This window comes from Schistocerca serialis, chromosome 2, assembly GCF_023864345.2.
Source record: "Schistocerca serialis cubense isolate TAMUIC-IGC-003099 chromosome 2, iqSchSeri2.2, whole genome shotgun sequence".
In the NCBI taxonomy this organism is placed as follows: Eukaryota; Metazoa; Arthropoda; class Insecta; order Orthoptera; family Acrididae; genus Schistocerca; species Schistocerca serialis.
Window position 1 is genome coordinate 513857298 of NC_064639.1, and position 22464 is coordinate 513879761.

The 22464-nt window shown below is 38.3% G+C and overlaps 1 protein-coding gene across 1 annotated transcript in view; it reads left to right on the plus strand.

Annotated features, from left to right (window-relative positions):
* Window positions 1-22464, plus strand: part of LOC126456165 (Down syndrome cell adhesion molecule-like protein Dscam2) — a 358605-nt gene that overhangs the window by 316204 nt on the left and 19937 nt on the right. Inside the window, exon 21 of the mRNA XM_050091919.1 lies at window positions 3504-3739. Coding sequence (XP_049947876.1) covers window positions 3504-3739 — 236 coding nt within the window. The remainder of the gene's footprint in view (window positions 1-3503; window positions 3740-22464) is intronic.

Below are 22464 nucleotides of genomic sequence, written 5' to 3' on the forward strand. Positions count from 1 at the left end.
GCACCCATGGTTGCTGATGCAATGCCATGACAAATGATCCTTGCTGTTCAAGCAATTTACATAAAATGTCCTCTGTAACAACATCAGCCATCACGAGCATGAACAGGGGACCAACCAGAGCAGAAATCTGCATAGAGAACAGGACCACACTTGTCACCAATCATGTTGTAATTAGGTATAAGTACAACATAACCAGTAGGCTGAACATAGCTTTATTCTATGGAAACATTAACAACTTGAGGACAGTATTTAAGTAACATTCAGCAGGAATCAATTATGTACACAAGAGCTATAGCAGTACACATAGAGAACTGAGGCCGAGTGAATCTTGGCTATCCTTAAAGAGACCAGGTTCCATAGCAAGCTCTGACAGTGACTTCATGTGGGCATGCATGCGCACACACACACACACACACACACACACACACACACACACACAAGTCTGAGGTGCCCTCTGCGGATGACATAGCAGTACCACAAGTGTGACCTTTTGAAAGCATGCCCACACGTCACTGCAATTAACTATTTAGATGACATAACAGTTATTAACCAGGGATCCAAAAAGAGTGAGCTGGCCCAGAATTGTTTTGGTGTCTTACTTCACTTGAAGAATTACTTCCAAAATAATTGATAAAGTAAAACAAGTCTAATTGACTTTCAAATATACCACCAACCTGATGGAGTGCTATCGGACGTTCTGTCAGATGACGATACAGAAATAAAATTGGATGATACAACTGCCTACCTTGGTGTAATGTTGAACAGACATCTCTCTTGCAAAAATCATATTGATCTTTTATTCCAAAAATCAAGAAAATCAGCTTTTGCTGTGAGGACACTGTCAAAAGTTCTGAATTATGTGCAGAGAAGTGTGATCTATTACGCTTTATTGTATCCATACCTCACATTTAGAATTGAAGTATGGGGGTGTGCTGCCACCAAGCATATAAACAGACAATTTCTTAGAACATTTCTGATGGATAATATCAATGTCCTTGATAAAATACTTTAAAATTGAATTAGAAACACTCTTGACCGCTTTAAAATATTAATTGGCAATGGTAACTTGTTTTGGCCAAAATGGGATCATCTTCAGGTGTATACATTGAAATATTAAGTATAGAAAGAATTTATGATGGAGTCTGATAATAATAGTAAAATATAAACTATGTAAAACATAACAAATGTTAAACGAAGAAATTACACCCATGTCGGCACGTGGCAGCAGTGAATGGAGCAAGTATCATGTATCCATGAACGTCAACTGCTGAAGAATATTTTATTGCAGTCAAGGCCATTTTAAGTGATTTTTAAAATATAGAGTACCAGTATTTGTCCTTTAAAAAGAGGCATTAAGGATTCTACACAAGTTTAGTTATACTGAGTCTTGCAAATGGATGTTTAAAAGTAAGCATTTACTAACACCAATACATGTTTATAAAACTGTTTAATTCCTTTGGAATACAAGCAGTAAAGTAGTCTATTACATGGGAATCCAATTTTACAACAAACTTCCAAATAATTTAAAAATCTCCAGTGGAAGCTGCTTTGAAGTGGCCTTGAAGGAGTTTCCTAATGTAAATAGCAATACATAAGAAAGAATGGAGGGAGAGGAAAGTCTGCATTTTTAAATTGCTCACATAGGAGAATTTTCTCATTGAAAACAACCACATAAAAGTTAATGTTTGTTTACGTGAGCCGAAAATATCACTTGCCTTTCCTCTTAATGGCATGTGCACTTCAACAAGACAGTGACAAAGAGAAGGGAGGAAAGAAAAGTAAGAAAGAAAGGATGGGTGGGATAATAATTATCCTCAAATGGCTCCCAACTTTGCAGGAACATGTTCTGATAAAAACTGACATGGAGGAGCTAAAACATTTTATCACAAGACCATAATGCATGTGCTTACTGGAAACATATTTTCAAAATTCTAATATTCCTGTGCTAAGAACTTTATCCACTTAGCCCTATTATTATTATTATTATTATTATTATCATTATTATAATTACTATTACTTCTGCTACTGTCTGAGCTGTTATAGCTAAACTTCAGCAATCCATTTAGAAGCTTTTCCATGTCAGTTGTGTTTTGTTACGGAAACAGTGTCATTATTTTGTGTATTACTTCTGGCTTGAATCTAGTTTTAGGTTTTAGAAAGATGCTGTGATGTTCACCTGCTTTATTTCTTCATTGATAGTCCTCAGTGTCAATTTACTGCATTTTTATACTGGCTGAAAAATGGGGGATGGAAGTTCAACACTGACTACTGTAAATGATGTAGTCGACAGTTGCTCACTTGCGTTTCACAGTTCTTTACTTTCACTATTCTTAACACCCCCCCCACCACCACCACCACCAATATTACACAGTTAATATGGCCTGTACACTATTGGTCAACTTTTGATAAGCCTCATTAATAGTCTGCAGGAAAACATCAGCATACTGCTACAATAGTTTACTGTTGTACATCTATGAGCAGTAAAAACCTAATCACACAGTTCACAGTCTTTCAGAATAATATGGTACATGTGGCACTATTGAACAGACACTGTCATTACTTTAAAACATGGCTTATTTGTGTTACACTTATTTCACAGTTAAGTTGATGCATTGTGTTGACCTAACCAATACAGGTTCCTCGTTTGAAAATCGGCCAAGGACTGACTGTCTCAGGACTAAAAATCAGGCCTTTATATACCCTCACAATAATAGGTACTGAAACTATACATTGTTCAATGTTTAATTTACAGAAATTACAGTTAAAACGTAACTCATTCAATTAACTGAATACATTGAAAAATGGCTTCTTTCTAACAGTTTCTTCTATCACAAAGGTTACATAGAATTATTTGTTTAAATGATGAAATTAACAGATATAGTTATACAAACAATACTTTTGAGAAACCTGGTAACTATTTTGGAAATAATTAAGGGCTGGTTTCACTAATATGTTTTCGAATAGAGTCAAATAAATACTTAAGAATCCTAGTAGTTGCTCTTACAAATGTTTATAATTAATTACAGAATTTATATTTGTTTGTAAGTCAACAATAGAATCTAAGACATGAAACAATTACTGATTTCACCCTATAACAGAAGATATTAATTATGAATAGTCAAAATAAATTAGGAAATTGATGACATAGAAAATTAGATCAGGTAGTATATTCCTTAAGTCTGAGGGCCAACCTTTCTCTTTTATGAAAATGCAGATTACACTCATATATGTTAACAGTAATTAGTCAAAAACTGGAAAAATGAATTTAGGAAGGCAGATGAAAAGAGAAGAAGTAAAAGGATCCCTACTTGCTTCGTCATAATGCACAATTACCATGTAACTGAGAATAGAGTCCAGGATATTTATATTTAACTACATTAAAATGTATTATCACAACTACTTCAAAATGAAGGTTATATTGTTTTTTAATTAGCAATTGAAAGCTCATTTTTATACAATGCTTGATGATTCAAGACATGCTTCACAGCTATTATAACTTGCAGGCACAACATCTGAGAAGTCATGTGATATGGCTCCAACAGGGGGCACTTCTGCATGTACTGATCAGAAAGTTTCTGGATGTACCATGATGCCAAGCAGTCCCCGAACAGCCAGTGGGGACAGAGAAGAACCACTCTACCTACCTGAACCAGTGCCACCAGCTGCTCCAGCATCCACTGACACTGTAAATCCTTATGCTACATTCAGATTGCCTCCAGATGCTGAAAACTTGCCTGCAGTGAGTATTGAGCAGTCATTTATTCCCAACCCTCTCCTTAATGTGTTGTTTGTGTTCATGATGTGTGCGCAAACACATGTTGCACAAATCTATGAAGAGCCCACTGAATAAACAGGGTAAGTCACATTTTGTACATTTTTCAGGAAAGGAGATTTAAACTTTCAAGATAACAAAAAATGCTTAAAACATTCCAATCAAGGGTACCCAATCTAATTATGATGCTAAATTTAATGATTGTAGAGGAAGTACATCATAAAACAATAACAATTGAAATTACATGATAAAACAAAGTCTGCCATAAAAAGAACATGATAAGTCTGTCACTTTTTGATAGGCCTTTGTCCCTTCTTTGTGTTGTTTAGCCTTGAATCTTTCATTTTTCTGGTTTGGATTTTTTGTTGTTATGTGGTAGATTGGAATAGAAAATTTTTGCATCTGTTTAATTTCTTGAGGGTCTGTATGTTTCTCATATAATATTGACAGGAGCTCTGAAAGTATATCTTCTAGAATTAGTTATTTTCAAAACAATCTTGATTTACCTTATAAAAAGTTTCATGTTACAAAACACTTACCATTCCATGCTTGATGAGCCCATAAGAATTCCTCAGGTCACAGCAGTTGATATCCGGACTCAATGTCTACATGTAGACCACCAGAATGTTCCGAATCTACTAGTGTCCAGGCTCCATTGTAAGTAGTCCTGTGTTTGAACAGATTGTCCTCCTTCACAACCAGATGCTACGGTCGCAGGTTCGAATCCTGCCTCGGGCATGGATGTGTGTGATGTCCTTAGGTTAGTTAGGTTTAAGTAGTTCTAAGTTCTAGGGGACTGATGACCACAGATGTTAAGCCCCACAGTGCTCAGAGCCGTTTGGACCATTTTCACAACCAGAGATTCTCTGAACAAACATGTCTTGAAAGAACACTTCTGTTTGCAACATGCTTTTAAAAATGTTGTCCAATATTGTATAATTTCTTGTTGAACAGGAATCTTTGTCAGGCCTTGCATTAACTTTTGCAGTTTCAAAAGCATTAACCCAATCTTCTGGTAACCCTGCAATAGTTTTTGTTTTTATCAAGCCAAAGTTTTTATCACATTCCATCTATGAGTGTTCTCTTATTGGAAATACTGTTTTGACATTATCTAATTTCTAAATGGTATGAACGATATAATGAAGGTATAAGAAAACTGTGTAGTTCTTATTCTGTCCTGAGCATGAATCACAGAATATTACAGGAAGCCTCAGTTTTGGATCAAGGATTTCACTCACATAAATTGTGCAAAAAACTAATAACTTTATTCCCTACTTCTTTAGTGTAAGTATAAAATATTGCATCACTGTTGAACATCTGATGAATGTTGAAACTGTAAAATGATAATTGACACATGTAATGTACATCATTAGTGCTGATATTTGGCATGGGTAGGTATTTTTTTTATAGTTCCTGCATATTGCTTCATTTTCTGTTATCTTTTTACTTTCTTGCCTCACTTTTCGTTTTATTGAATAAAATGTACCAGCCCTTTGCTTGTGAACTTAGTCTTCAGTACTAAATACTTCAGTTTTATTTGTAATTTCTAAGTTTTCTTTTTCAGATATGTTTTGTGAGAGCTTTCCATTAAAACCTTTTAATACTGCTTGCAATTTGTCACATGTTGAGCAGACATCAGTATGAGAGTACTCAATTGATAAGTTGATTTTGCTGTTAAATATTTTGAGGTATGCCCATATGCAACAGGTAGCTCAGTTTATTTTTGTTTTAATAACTCATGCCTTTTTTTATTATAGTTCTTCTGGGAGATAAATTCCGTCTGTCTTTCCCTTGCCGTAGTGGCCCTCTCTTCCCTTAAATACACCTATGAAGTTTATAATGGCTACCATCTTTTCTTTAAATAGTTTCCATGGCTGGTTAGCATACATACCTCATTTGTCTTTCGGGGATATTCCCGTATACTTTATACTCAACTGTATAATCCACAGTCTGCACTTTGTTATTCCTTGGAAAGCAGTGAAGGCTTTTTGGCAAACCAAAATTTCACTCATGGTATCGTTTTGTTTGAATCTTACAATTTAATGGAAAGAGCAATCTCTGGCATTGGAATCATCATGCCTAGGCCTCCAATGAGCAATTAATGTCATAGAAATTAAGCTAGTTAGATATAAAGATTGATCATTCTAGTTACCTAACAACTTAAAATTCTTGATAAACCATTCTCTTTTATGGGGTCTGATTTGTTTGAAACACTCACACAATAAGCATTTCCAGTCACTGCCTAACTCATGAGACACTGACCTACAGTTCCTACAAACATTGCATATTATTCCATAACCTTTTCCTTTTTAGCTGATTGTATGGGTAGGCTGACCTTCAACTTGTGATGATTCACACATTTTAAAGGTCCTAAGAGGACCATGCTACCATCGCACTTGAAAAAATGTGCATTTTTACTGTATATCAAGCATTGTAAGAACTAACAAGCCTCTGTGGAGTGCTATATGTCTGAATATGCCCATTTTGAAATGTGCTTTTTATAAGTATGTAGTTTTACTTTTTACGAACCTATGTATAATGTGCTGAATATTTTCCACCATAAAGACAACATGATGTGAGTGATAAACTCATAATGGAATGCAATTTGTAACCAGAAATTTTTTAAAGTTCAGAAGACCACATTTTCAACTGTCAAAACTGGTCATCAATAATAAACAATAATTAATGTGATCTTGTCTAGAAAAGGTTTTTTTCAACTTACATTAAATCACTTCTTCCAATTTCTCAATATGGGAAACTTCTATCACACTTCAAATTAAACACTGTTACTGTAAGGAAATAACACAGAGTGAGAAACTAAACTGACCACGTTTGCAGTCACAACTCAACTGTTCTATCAGGTGTAATGTAAACAGCTGACACAAACCTTGGACCCCATTCTTTCCATGGGAAGATCAACTTACAAAATTCTTTCCATTACCATTAAAAGTGAAACCCTCTGTATCCCAGTGACTTGCCATGTTATTTGAAAGTAATTTTAACTGCCTTATAGTACTGACAGCTGGCCATCAGAATATGCTATAAACTCATTCAATAGTTAAATGGACTTACCCCAGTTTTTCCATAGGGTCGGGTCTTCATATGTGTGTTTCTATGTCTGTCTGTGCAGGTGAGATTGTGATGACATCAGTTTCATTTACTAGATAATATAATACTTTATTTTACTCATTATAGTTTTTACTTATTAACCTGTCAACTTTAGTGTGCAAAAAAGTATGATGTCTAAAATTCTTTCAGGTTTTCTGCATTATCCTATTTAACTGATTTTGTATACAGAGATGCAGGAATATTCTGATATCATACTGGGATGCATACTCACTAAAAAATGTATTTTGTATTAACCTTTTAATTATCTGTAAGGACAAACAGAAGTCTTGGAGAGCTACTTCTGCTGATCAATATTAGTAAGACTTCTGACAACACTTTTATAGACCAATCTTCTTTTTTGTGGGGTTGGAAAAGAGATCTTTTGTGATACTGTGTAATGACTAACTGGATAGATAAAAAATCTGCTCACGAAGCAGTGGCAGAATAAAACACACATATAAAAATTAACAAAATCTACAAGCTTTTGGCGCCAATGGCTCCCTCTTCTGGCAGAAGGGTTGAGGGGGAAAGAGATGGATGAAGAAAAAGAACTGGCAAGACTTAAGAAATGGGGAGACTTCGGAAAAGTTGTCCCGAAACACAACTCAGAGGAGACTTACTGTATGGGACGAGAAGGAAAGACTCATTCCTTCTCATCCTGTCTGGTAAGTCTCCCCTGACCTGGGGTTCTGGGTGACTATTCCAAACTCTCCCCATTTCTTAAACCTCACTAGTCCTTTTTCTTCATTGTTCTTCCTTTCAGTCAACCCTTCTACCATAAGAAGGAGCCACTGGCTCTGAAAGTTTGCAAATTTTCTGAAACTTCATAAGTGTGTGTTCTCCTGCTACACTTGTTGAGCAGATTTTTTCATCTATCCAGTTTTATATTTTAAAAATTTGATTATTTTCATTGATATGTAACTGCTTTGTGTATCTTCTGAAGACTTCAGTTAGCAGAGGTCATTTTATGATTACTTTGATTTTTATTTGGCCCTGTGAAATTACTTTCTGTATGAAGACTGTACTATAGTGAAACATAAGTCAAAGAAGACAATATTGCATGGAGGAAAAGTGGAAAAAAGCAAACAATATACATATAAGGTACACAATATTACATTCAAGGTTTCAGGAAAAACAACACTGCAGACAATATACATACAAGGTCTGCGCTATTACATACATTACCATTGAATATTACAACATAATTTGTATTATAATAAAACTTTTAAATAACTTATACCTCTGGAAATTCATTTAAGTTATATGCCCTATGGTTTACGAAGAACTGTTTCATTTTACTCTTGTAAGTACCTTTTTATATTCAGTGGGAGCTTATTGTAAATTGTTATTCAAGACTGAAGAATTCCTTTCTGCACTGTGTTGGAAGTTGCTGAGTTTTTGTGAAAGCCTTACTTCTGCCATGTGTCATTTTTGTGGATGTTACAGATAGTTTGGAAAAGTTTTTTGTTGTTGATTACAAATAGCATCAATTAGTAGATGTACTGACAGAAGTGTCAATGTCTGAAGGGTTTTAGGTACCTACAGGATTTTTGATTTGTAGCACCACAGATCAACCTATATGTGTTTTTGTAATTTAAAAAACGTTTTCTGCTTTTGCAACAGTTCCTAAGAATATTATAAAGTCAACAAAGACCTGAAAATGTTGAGGAGGGGAAAAAATTCATGTAGTCACAAATTTTTGCACTGTGGTAGGCAGGAGTGCCATGGACAACATACTAAAAGCCCTGGCTAATGGGGTGTGAGCATTTGGATTGTCAGGTTTCCAATGGTCACTGTTTTATGTTTCTCTTGGATAACTCAAAACCCACAGTTTCTAGCAAAAATGTTTCCTGATACAATATTACACTTCATTAAATTTCCTACAGAAATTCATTTTTTTCTTTTGGTCTAATAGTTTCTACACTGCAAGGGATGGAAAAATCACAGATTATTAAAAATATTATTTTAGCAGTATAAAATTAATGTTTATCTTTAAATGAAGTGTAGTAGAGCCATATTAAGAGATAAATTGTGTTTCAAGGATGTAACAGGGTGGAGAACAGAGGGGGGGGGGGGATACATGTGGAATAGAATCACAAGAGAAGGTAGGTTGCTGGATTATTGTCATGCACTTTCGTTCTTTGCAGGTCTGAACTGAAGTTTGTTCAGATGATTCCCACTCTGCACTCTGTCTACCCCACTACATCAGAAGCAACTACAGGGTGGTTTGCAAAATTATACCAATGCACCACAGAATGCTTTATGAATCTCTGACAATGCAGTGCACAGATGTGCCTGGGAGATGGGTTTATTTTTTACAAAATGTGTTAATACTACATGGAATGCAGATACGATTAACTAATAATACTAACACAAGTAATGCATATGGACAGAGTCTACATATATCTCTGCACACTATTCTACACTGCTAGAGGTGAAATTGATTCTTAGTCTTCCTGTATAGTAGGTGTAGCGTTCTTCCAGGATAGGTGACTTCTTTACCACAAGCACTGCTCGCTTTTCAGTTTACAAAAAGATTGTACCTCCCCAGCATGTCCTGTCCAGTTATATTATGTGAGTAGACAAAATAACTTCATTGAGCTCATGTTTATATAGTGGAGTTATTTTCAGTTTATTAAGTGAGTACTTATAAGCAACTGTTAAGTGAGCTTCTACATAAAAACTCTCAACAGATGGAGCTGTCATCTGTCTATAACACTGAATAGCCAAGTGTAACATGCTGTCAACTTGTACTTCATTGTCTCCACTGTCACTCTGTGGAATACTTTCACAGGATGCATCTGCCAGCCTTAACTCTCCCAACATGTGAAGAGACCTGCAGGCTTGAATTGTCTCCCTTTGCAACAGAAATAGACCACCTAGGTGGTGTAGAACCTCAGATATTTCAATGTAAGTCAAGAAATGCATTATGGCAGATTACTGTTCTTGAATTGAACATGAACAGTCGCATCCTATCAGACATATTCACACCTATCTCGAAACATATACTGTGGATTTGTGGTAAGTCGCTCCACTTGAAAAACCCCCTTAGCAGTAGCCAGCTATTCCCGAATGGAAAAGATTTATGCAGTCTACCAGTAAAACTAATGGTGAGAGATGTGCAGTTACACTTATTTCCAGACATACAAGTTATCCCATGTTTCATAGTGATAATAGCAAACCCATAATCCAAAACAAACCCAGCTCAGAATTATTCCAATACAGATTTTAGTATGGATCCTTCATGTAGTCCCAGTCAATTTATCATTTTCTACAGAGGGCCCCTTGCCCTCCTATTTGAAATTTTCATTTAATACCATTAATAGAATAACTAAAATCTGAAACCAACAATAGCATTACCAAAATTCAAAACTACAATCTATTTCATTAATTAATTAATTTAAAAGCACATTAATGTAGGACATAAAGACTATCAAGATACAAAACAAACATTTACATAACTTGTGAACTTCGGTGAAGTGGCTCATGTAGTTGAATCTTTTGTCACCAATGTGGTACATTTCCTCTCATCTATCTGTCATTACTTGTTTGGGCCTTTCTGTTTACTGTCCAAATAGGTAAATGGAAATTCTGCATGGCTAGGGCATCCCGTCAGCTAGAGCGTTCACCTGGTGCAAGTCTTTCGAGTTGATGCCACTGCCCTAAATTGCATGTCAATGGGGGTGAAATGATGATGATAAGGACAACACAACACCCAGTCGCTCAGCGGAGAAAATCTCTGACCCAGCTTGGAATTGAACCCGGGCCATTAGGTATGACACTCTGTCACACTGAGTACTCAGCTACCTGGAGTGGACTCCATATAGGTAACTGGTAGTTACCATACCTAAGGTTCAACTGAAACAGAGATACTATACAATGCAGCTCCTGCTGCCCAGCAAGATGCAGAAGAATGCACATGAGAACTAGTGCTACAGTTAGCACTCCACACTGAGGTGAAAATGATTTGATACCAGAAATGCACTGTAACCCAGTCCCCACATCACTGTGCTGTGGACTTAATATTTGCACCACAACATACACACTAACCTGATAGGCAAAGAATCACAAATTGTATCTGTTCTGTTATGTGAGTTTTATAATGCTTTGGGGGCCACAAGGCAAATACTAACTATACTGCCCATAAGTTTGTAGCAAAACATTGTAAAAATAAGCAATGAATAACATCAGTCCAGAGCAGCAAATTCCCTTCCATACGGAATTACTCAGAAGGCCTGTCGCATAACAGTACCTTGACTCAGCCCATCCATATTACAGAACAGAAAGGTGCTCCCATCTGCCATGTTCCATGAAAAGCAACATACCTTCATGCCCTTGCTACACAGTCCTCATTCCTCTCTGAAGACAGGGACTCATTGTCTCCACATTCTTAACCACAGTAATTACTGCAAATTTGCAAGTCAGTCACATAACACAGACTGCCATTGCCCCACTTGTTACACACACATTCCATTGTGTCCTGCCCCATATACAGCCTGCATTTGCTTGTTATCACTCGATGGTCCTCCATGTGACAACCATGCTTGCTGCCGTCACTGTCCTCCCAGCGATGCATGACATGCAGCGCATTGATCATCACAAATCTATTGACAGGCAAAGGCATGCCAACCAGCACAATCTTTAATTCAGTAGCTATAACCTGATTGATTGTACATGCTCTCACAGATGTTTATGGCTGTGTCAAAGCAAAAACATAAATTATTTTCATAAATTGAAGAACCAGTATAGAACACACGTTACATGAAGGAAAGAGAGAAATTTGGGGATCTGATGAAGAAAAGTAAACTGCAAACACAGGATAAAATATCAATGTAGATGGATAATGAAAAACAGAATGAATTAAAGGAAGTTATAAATCACTGCCGCTCAGACTAAAGCATTTTATTTAACTTTAATGAGAACAAAAAAGAAGTGTGCAACTGAAATCAGTAATAAGTCATTCACAGAGGTATAGTTGTACACTCAGTCTCAAGTCACAAAACAAAGAAGAAAGATATACTTTTCTCTTCTGTGCTTTTGTGTTTAGTTTTATAGATGAGAAACTTTCAACAATGAGTAAATGCAGGCTTGTATCAAGCTAGTCATACTTCCAAATGTTCATCATGTTCTATTGATTCCATTTTGAAAGATAACCCTCAGAGATGTAAAATGAGTCAAGATATATGCAAACAAAATGAAACAGCTGTTGGGACTTGCATTAATAATTAACTATTGGTAAATTGCAACAAATCATTTGTTCTTACTCAAGCTAAATTTGACTTATGCTTCCTAGCATGAGTTTCTGCTTTATGCTTCTTAGCTCATGGTCATAACCCATTACTATGCGTCTGTTCTTACCCTCCTCTCTTCTTTCTGTCTTTTTTGTCACTTCTCTCTCATCTTCTGTCTTCATCAATTCTTTGTTCTTAAACTTTGTACATGGGTCAACACCAGTTCCTAAATTATTTCATTTTTTATTTTATTTTCTCTTGCCCCATTCTTGTCTTCTAGATTCTTTTTTCCTGTCTGTTGATATTCTGTGGAAGTAATCCACGATTTTAGAATGTTCAAAGTCAGTCTCCTGCCTACAAGCTGCCAGGTTTGGTCTAGCACTGTTAATTTACACTCCTAGAAGATGCAGACTTGTTTTTGTAACTGGCCTTCAATCATAGATGAAAAATATAATGTGTAAGATTGTATTTAAAATAAGGAAAGGAAGAAAAGCATCAGCTGAGTACTGAAACAGGAGACATAAAATGTGAACTTGAAATATTTTCTGTAATATCCTTGTACTGTGCAGATAGGTCATGTCAAACTTAAAGTACATCCCACTATTCAGTAATTAAATTAGAAAAATTATGTGAGTTCACACTCTGGCACAGGCAGGGTGAGTTGTGTGTGTGTGTGTGTGTGTGTGTGTGTGTGTGTGTGTGTGTGTGTGTGTGTCCATGCATGCATACTCAGACATAATGATGTGATTGAGTGGACTGAGGGGAGAGGGGGTAGATAGAACAGAGGAAGCGGGGGACAACTTGCAGAGGATGTTAATATGTAACGAGTGAAGTGGGAAACATGGGACAGGGATGGTGATGTGTGTGGAAGAGTGTACAGTGGAGATGAAGACCAGGAGGATTAGAGGATCAAATGACATTTTGTAAGGACAGCTCTCATGTACACTGTTTGTGTAGTCTCATACCAGGAGAGAGAGGAGGGGGAGAGGAGGGGGAGAGGAGGGTTCCGATGGCATGGAATGTGAAGCAGTCATTGAAATTGAGAATATTATGCTGAGAAACATTGTCTGCCTCTGGGTATTCAAACCTGCTTTTAGACACAATTTGACTGTGGCCCTTCATTCTGGTCGACACATAGTTTGTGATTGTGCCCATATAAAAGGCTGAGCAAAATTTACAGGAGAACTGGTATGTGATGTGACAGTTTTCACAAGTTGCCCTGCCTCTCGTAGAATGGGTTGCACCTGTGACTAGAACAAGATGTACTGGGCAAGTGCCTAAGAAAGGCCTTTCAACTGAGTTGTCTGACTCCTCATTCCATTGATCTACAGAGTCAGTACAGTGTAGTTAGCCAGGACAATGTAACTTCATGGGTGTATGTGTGTACATTTATTCAGTGCTAGTTATCTCTGAAGAAGAAAATCATCAGAAAGCTTAGCAATGTCTTTCAGCTACGTACCTGACTACCAGGTTTCAGTTTAACATTATTTAATTATAAAATTACCTCATTTTACCCCTAATCTTTCCACCCCTCTTCCACATACTGTTCCCCTCATTATTTCACATTATGTTTTCATGTGAATGTTGCCCACAAAACTCCATTTTTTCACATGCAATGTTCACAGTTGCTCATATAGATATTTTTATGCTACAGAATCATCCTACATACCACAACATAAACTGATTTTGCATTTCCTTTTCACAGACCTTCAAACTGTTTTCCTCGTAACCCTTTACAACAATCTGTTATGTTTCTTTTTCTATTTCCTGCAGCTATTTCTTGTATTTTATAGCAGTTTTCATTTTTCTTTTTAACATATTCCACCTACCTTTTTGATATGTTTATTTTTCTATTTCCTGCAGCTATTTCTTTTATTTTATAGCAATTTTCATTTTTCTTTTTAACATATTCCACCTAGTTTTATCTCCAATATTCCTCCAACAGCATTTCCAATACTTATTAATTCCTGATGCTGTTTAAGTTCCATTTCCATCTTAATATAGTGACATCCCATCACCTATAGAGTACTGCTTCACTGTCTGCATCAGTTTAGAAAAGCATGCCTATCCCTAGCTAATACTCATACTGCTATCTGTTTCTTAAATGCTTCCTAACCCATGAAATTTCCCCCTCCCCCTCCCCCATGCCCAAACAGCCACATCCTTCTAAAAATTCCTATCACAGCGACCTACAAATATGGCACAGACATCAGTAGACTGCTTTTACTCTCATTGCAAGATACAGCTACATTACCTTAATTACCTGCATCCCAACCCCCAAATTTGAGGCCCTGGTCTCCAACAACTGCAAGAGCTCTCCAGACACCACCTCAAAAAGTTCTCCAATTTACCCACATTACACTCCTGCCCTAGAGTACCTCTGTTCAACAATACCCATCCTATCACAATGAACAACCTTTCCCCTGTCCAAATCTCATTGCACATAGCCCCTGCCATGCTGATTATCCCTTTTATGTCACTCCCCCAAAACCTCTTTGTAAGCTTACTGATCTGTTAGAATGCTACCTCATAAGTCTTAATCTTCACTAAAGTTCAGCTGCTGACAGCTAGGAATTTTGAAAGAATTTTAAGTTTCCTTGCACAGCACCTGAGTAATAGACTTTCCTTTTCTTCTTATTTATTTTCACTGTTTATATCAATGATGATCAGCTGTTATATAACAACCATCATGCTTGTGTTACAACAGACTTGCATAGGCTAGAATAAGTATAAAAATTATAACAAGAGTCGATAATACTTTATCCATAATCTGTAGATATTCAAATGGAAGTGTGCAAAAGAGACTTTATAAATCTGATACTGCAATTTGTAAGCCACCCATACTATTTTATGGAACAATATTATGAAAAGGATGGCTGCTATTCACCTTATAGTTGAGATGCTGAGTCACAGATAGACATTACAAAAAGACTGTAACAAAATAAGCTTTCGGCCAACAAGGCCTTTGTTAAAAATAGATGACTCTCTCTCTCTCTCTCTCTCTCTCTCTCACACACACACACACACACACACACACACACACACACACACACTTACACTGTGGCTTTAGCTACCAGAGACTACAGTCATGTGTATGTGAGTTGTGTTTGCATGAGTGTGTGTGTGTGTGTGTGTGTGTGTGTGTGTGTGTGTGTGTGTGTGTCTGTCTGTCTATTTCTGACAAAGGCCTTGTTGGCTGGAAGCTTATTTTGTGACAGTCTTTTCATTGTGCCTATCTGTGACTCAGCATCTCCACTCTATTGTGAGCAGCAAGCATCCTTGTTACATTCCATCCTGGATTTTCTACTATTTTATTGCTTTTATTAGTGAATATGGTTAACTAATACTTGCTGTAGCCTGGCAGGTTAAAAAAATTAGACATCAGACATTAATAAGTAACCAGTTGTAGAGGGTGACCATACTCCCAACGTACACATGCTGATAACTAAAGGTCTGAATGTGAGCCTATGATGCATGCCTTATCTATTCTCTAACACTGTTCTACAATTCTGTTCCTTCCAAAATATTCTATTAATACTGAAGAGATTTTATTACATGAACACTTTTGTATGATAAAGTTATTTTATTCCACTTTCAATTGAGTAACAGATCCCCACTAGTTCAGATTGCATTCACACAACAATTGCAGGCACTCCTTTATCAACCGCTTGTATGAGTTTACCATTGCTGGTTCATTACTGTATGGTCACCTTTTCATTACACAACAAGACTCCTAAGTATACCAAGCGAGGTGGCGCAGTGGCTAGCACACTGGACTCGCATTTGGGAGGACGACAGTTCAAACCCGCGTCCAGCCATCCTAATTTAGGTTTTCTGTGATTTCCCTAAATCACTCCAGGCAAATGCCAGGATGGTTCCTTTTAAAGGGTACAGCCGACTTCTTTCCCCATCCCTCCCTAATCTGATGATACTGATGACCTTGCTGTCTGGTCTCCTCCCCCAACAATCCAATCCAATCCACTCTCCTAGGTATGAACCATAGTTCTGAACTTCAAAATTCTAACTTTGTTCACACTTGACATATTATATGTGTGTTTAGCTCTGGTGTGACTATCAGTAAAATGTTTTCACTTTTATGCATGATTGTGAGAAGCAAAGACTCTCAGGACTTGCCATGTAAGAGTGCTCCTGTATGAGTAACTCACCCCTGCATGCTACACGCCAGTCATCCCTTCTGAAACGAACGGGGATCACCATCAGTGATGCCGCTGCACTGTAGCAGAAGAGCATATGGGTACATTTGAACTTTCAAGTATAGGGTCAGAATCTGTACTGTCACACTCTACAACTAATTGTTTTCAAGATCCACATTTAAAAAGGATTTTTGAAAAATATAAAACCTCCTCAAATACTGAAAAAAAAGAAATTCACCACTGTTGTTGTTGTGGTCTTCAGTCCTGAGACTGGTTTGATGCAGCTCTCCACGCTATCCTATCCTGTGCAAGTTTCTTCATCTCCCAGTACGTACTGTAACCTATATCCTTCTGAATCTGCTTAGTGTATTCATCTCTTGGTCTACCTCTACGATTTTTACCCTCCATGCTGCCCTCCAATGCTAAATTTGTGATCCCTTGATGCCTCAGAACATGTCCTACCAACCGGTCCCTTCTTCTCGTCAAGTTCTGCCACAAACTCCTCTTCTCCCCAATTCTATTCAATACCTCCTCATTAGTTATGTGATCTACCCATCTAATCTTCAGCATTCTTCTGTAGCACCACATTTCAAAAGCTTCTATTCTCTTCTTGTCCAAACTATTTATCGTCCATGTTTCACTTCCATACATGGCTACACTCCATACAAATACTTTCAGAAATGACTTCTTGACATACTCGATGTTAACAAATTTCTCTTCTTCAGAAATGCTTTCCTTGCCATTGCCAGTCTACATTTTATATCTTCTCTACTTCGACCATCATCAGTTATTTTGCTCCCCAAATAGCAAAACTCCTGTACTACTTTAAGTGTCTCATTTCCTAATCTAATTCCCTCAGCATCACCTAACTTAATTCAACTACATTCCATTATCCTCGTTTTGCTTTTGTTGATGTTCATCTTATATCCTCCTTTCAAGACAATGTCCATTCCGTTCAACTGCTCTTCCAAGTCCTTTGCTGTCTCTGACAGAATTACAATGTCATCGGCGAACCTCAAAGTTTTTATTTCTTCTCCATGAATTTTAATACCTACTCCGAATTTTTCTTTTGTTTCCTTTACTGCTTGCTCAATATACAGATTGAATAACATTGGGGAAAGGCTACAACCCTGTCTCACTCCCTCCCCAATCACTGCTTCCCTTTCATGTCCCTCGACTCTTACAACTGCCATCTGGTTTCTGTACAAATTGTAAATAGCCTTTTGCTCCCTGTATTTTACCCCTGCCACCTTTAGAATTTGGAAGAGAGTATTACAGTCAACATTGTCAAAAGCTTTCTCTAAGTCTACAAATGCTAGAAACGTAGGTTTGCCTTTCCTTAATCTTTCTTCTAAGATAAATCGTAAGGTCAGTATTGCCTCACGTGTTCCAATATTTCTATGGAATCCAAACTGATCTTCCCTGATGTCGGCTTCTACCTGTTTTTCCATTCGTCTGTAAAGAATCCGTGTTAGTATTTTACAGCTGTGACTTATTAAACTGATAGTTCGGTAATTTTCACATCTGTCAACATCTGCTTTCTTTGGGATTGGAATTATTATATTCTTCTTGAAGTCTGAGTGTATTTCACCTGTCGCATACATCTTCCTCATCAGATGGTAGAGTTTTGTCAGGACTGGCTCTCCCAAGGCCGTCAGTAGTTCTAATGGAATGTTGTCTACTCCCGGGGCCTTGTTTCGGCTCAGGTCTTTCAGTGCACTGTCAAACTCTTCACGCAGTATCGTATCTCTCATTTCATCTTCATCTACATTCTCTTCCATTTCCATAATATTGTCCTCAAGTACATTGCCCTTGTATAGAACCTCTATATACTCCTTCCATCTTTCTGCTTTCCCCTCTTTGCTTAGAACTGGGTTTCCATCTGAGCTCTTGATATTCATACAAGTGGTTCTCTTTTCTCCAAAGGTCTCTTTAATTTTCCTGTAGACAGTATCTATCTTACCCCTAGTGAGATAAGCCTCTACATCCTTACATTTGTCCTCTAGCCATCCCTGCTTAGCCATTTTGCACTTCCTGTCGATATCATTTTTTAGACGTTTGTATTCCTTTTTGCCTGCTTCATTTACTGCATTTTTATATTTTCTCCTTTCATCAATTAAATTCAATATTTCTTCTGTTACCCAAGGATTTCTACTAGCCCTCGTCATATTACCTACTTGTTCCTCTGCTGCCTGCACTACTTCATCCCTCAGAGCTACCCATTCTTCTTCTACTGTACTTCTTTCCCCCACTGCTGTCAATTGTTCCCTTATGCTCTCTCTGAAACTCTGTACAACCTCTGGTTTAGTCAGTTTATCTAAGTCCCATCTCCTTAAATTCCCACCTTTTTGCAGTTTCTTCAATTTTAATCTGCAGTTCATAACCAATAGATTGTGGTCAGAGTCCACATCTGCCCCTGGAAATGTCTTACAATTTAAAACCTGGTTCCTAAATCTCTGTCTTACCACTATATAATCTATCTGATACCTTTTAGTATCTCCAGCATTCTTCCATGTATACAACCTTCTTTTATGATTCTTGAACCAAGTGTTAGCTATGATTAAGTTATGCTCTGTGCAAAATTCTAACAGACGGCTTCCTCTTTCATTTCTTAGCCCCAATCCATATTCATCTACTATGTTTCCTTCTCTCCCTTTTCCTACACTCGAATTCCAGTCACCCATGACTATTAAATTTTCATCCTCCTTCACCACCTGAACAATTTCTTTTATCTCATCAAACATTTCTTCAATTTCTTCATCAACTGCAGAGCTAGTTGGTATATAAACTTTTACTACTGTAGTAGGTGTGGGCTTCAAGTCTATCTTAGCCACAATAATGCGTTCACTATGCTGTTTGTAGTAGCTTACCCACACTCCTATTTTTTATTCATTATTAAACCTACTCCTGCATTACCCCCATTTGATGTTGTATTTATAACCCTGTATTCACCTGACCAAAAGTCCTGTTCCTCCTGCCACTAAACATCACTAATTCCCACTATATCTAACTATAACCTATCCATTTCCCTTTTTAAATTTTCTAACCTACCTGCTCGATTAAGGGATCTGACATTCCACACTACGATCCGTAGAACGCCAGTTTTCTTTCTCCTGATAACAACGTCCTCTTGAGTAGTCCGCGCTCGGAGATCCGAATGGGGGACTATTTTACCTCCGGAATATTTTACCCAAGAGGACGCCATCATCATTTTATCATACAGTAAAGCTGCATGCCCTCGGGAAAAATTAAGGTTGTAGTTTCCCCTTGCTTTCAGCCGTTCGCAGTACCAGCACAGCAAGGCCGTTTTGGTTATTGTTACATGGCCAGATCAGTCAATCATCCAGACTGTTGCCCCTGCAACTACTGAAAAGGCTGCTGCCCCTCTTCAGGAACCACACGTTTGTCTGGGCTCTCAACAAATACCCCTCCGTTGTGGTTGCACCTACGGTACGGCCATCTGTATCGCTGAGGCACGCAAGCCTCCCCACCAACGGCAAGGTCTATGGTTCATGGGGGGAAGATTCACCACTAAGTGAACTTAATCAAAATGACAGTGTTGCCCCATAGCTTGATGACATGGTCTTTCCTTTTATTTTTTCCAAATTTATACTTCACATGAATCATATCCACCCATCCCTACTATTTCCTGAGATTTACCAAGAGGTGTTAGGAGGGTGCATGGGACTCTCCAATCTCAACTCCTTTGGTTCCATCAGATTCACCTGGTCCTACTCCAAATCCCATGCAACTTTCCTTGATGTTGACCTCCACCTGTCCAATGGCCAGCTTCACACGTCCGTCCACATCAAACCCACCAACAAGCAACAGTACCTCCATTATGACAGCTGCCACCCATTCCACATCAAACGGTCCCTTCCCTACAGCCTAGGTCTTTGTGGCAAATGAATCTGCTCCAGTCCGGAATCCCTGAACCATTACACCAACAACCTGACAACAGCTTTCGCAACTGCAACTACTCTCCCGACCTGGTACTGAAGCAAATAACCAGAGCCACTTCCTCCTCCCCTCAAACCCAGAATCCCCCACAGAAGAACCACAAAAGTGCCCCACTTGTGACAGGATACTTTCCAGGACTGGACCAGACTCTGAATGTGGCTCTCCAGCAGGGATACGACTTCCTCAAATCCTGCCCTGAAATGAGATCCATCCTTCATGAAATCCTCCCCACTGCACCGAGAGTGTCTTTCCGCCATCCACCTAACCTTCATAACCTGTTAGTTCATCCCTATGAAATCCCCAAACCACCTTCCCTACCCTTTGGCTCCTATCCTTGTAACCGCCCCCGGTGTAAAACCTGTCCTATGCACCCTCCTACCACCACCTACTCCAGTCCTGTAACCCGGAAGGTGTACACGATCAAAGGCAGAGCCGCATGTAAAAGCACCCACGTGATTTACCAACTGACCTGCCTACACTGTGATGCATTCTATGTGGAAATGACCAGCAACAAACTGTCCATTCGCATGAATGGACACAGGCAGACAGTGTTTGTTGGTAATGAGGATCACTCTGCGGCTAAACATGCCTTGGTGCACGGCCAGCACATCTTGGCACAGTGTTACACCATCCGGGTTATCTGGATACTTCCCACCAACACCAACCTATCCGAACTCCGGAGATGGGAACTTGCTCTTCAATATATCCTCTCTTCCCGTTACCCACCAGGCCTCAATCTCCGCTAATTTCAAGTTGCCGCCACTCATACCTCACCTGTCATTCAACATCATCTTAGCCTCTGCACTTCTGCCTCGACTGACATCTCTGCCCAAACTCTTTGTCTTTAAATATGTCTGCTTGTGTCTGTATATGTGTGGATGGACATGTGTGTGTGTGTGCGAGTGTATACCCGTCCTTTTTTCCCCCTAAGGTAAGTCTTTCCGCTCCCGGGATTGGAATGACTCCTTACCCTCTCCCTTAAAACCCACTTCCTTTCGTCTTTCCCTCTCCTTCCCTCTTTCCTGATGAGGCAACAGTTTGTTGCGAAAGCTTGAATTTTGTGTGTATGTATGTGTCTGTTTGTGTTTCTATCGACCTGCCAGCGCTTTCGTAAGGTAAGTCACATCATCTTTGTTTTTAAATATATTTTTCCCGCATGGAATGTATATAAAAACAAAGATGATGTGATTTACCATACAATAGTGCTGGCAGGTCGATAGAAACACAAACAGACACATACATACACACAAAATTCAAGTTTTCGCAACAAACTGTTGCCTCATCAGGAAAGAGGGAAGGAGAGGGAAAGACAAAAGGATGTGGGTTTTAAGGGAGAGGGTAAGGAGTCATTCCAGTCCCGGGAGCAGAAGGACTCACCTTAGGGGGTAAAAAGAATGGGTATACACTCGCACACACACACATATCCATCCACACATATACAGACACAAGCAGACATATTTAAAGACAAAGAGTTTGGACAGAGATGTCAGTCGAGGCGGAAGTGCAGAGGCAAAGATGATGTTGAATGACAGGTGAGGTGTGAGTGGCGGCAACTTGAAATTAGTGAAGATTGAGGCCTGGTGGGTAACGGGAAGAGAGGATATACCGTTACCCACCAGGCCTCAATCTCCGCTAATTTCAAGTTGCCGCCACTCACACCTCACCTGTCATTCAACATCATCTTTGCCTCTGCACTTCCACCTCGACTGACATCTCTGTCCAAACTCTTTGTCTTTAAATATGTCTGCTTGTGTCTGTATATGTGTGGATGGATATGTGTGTGTGTGCGAGTGTATACCCGTTCTTTTTTCCCCCTAAGGTGAGTCTTTCCGCTCCCGGGACTGGAATGACTCCTTACCCTCTCCCTTAAAACCCACATCCTTTTGTCTTTCCCTCTCCTTCCCTCTTTCCTGATGAGGCAACAGTTTGTTGCGAAAGCTTGAATTTTGTGTGTATGTATGTGTCTGTTTGTGTTTCTATCAACCTGCCAGCACTTTCGTATGGTAAGTCACGTCATCTTTGTTTTTAAATATATTTTTCCCGAGTGGAATGTTTCCCTCTATTTTTTTATATATATATATATATATATATATATATATATATATATATATATATATATATATATATATATATATATATATATATATATATATATATATATATTTTGTGTGTGTGTGTGTGTGTGTGTGTGTGTGTGTGTGTGTGTGTGTGTGTGTGTGTGCAGCAGTGTACCGTTGGT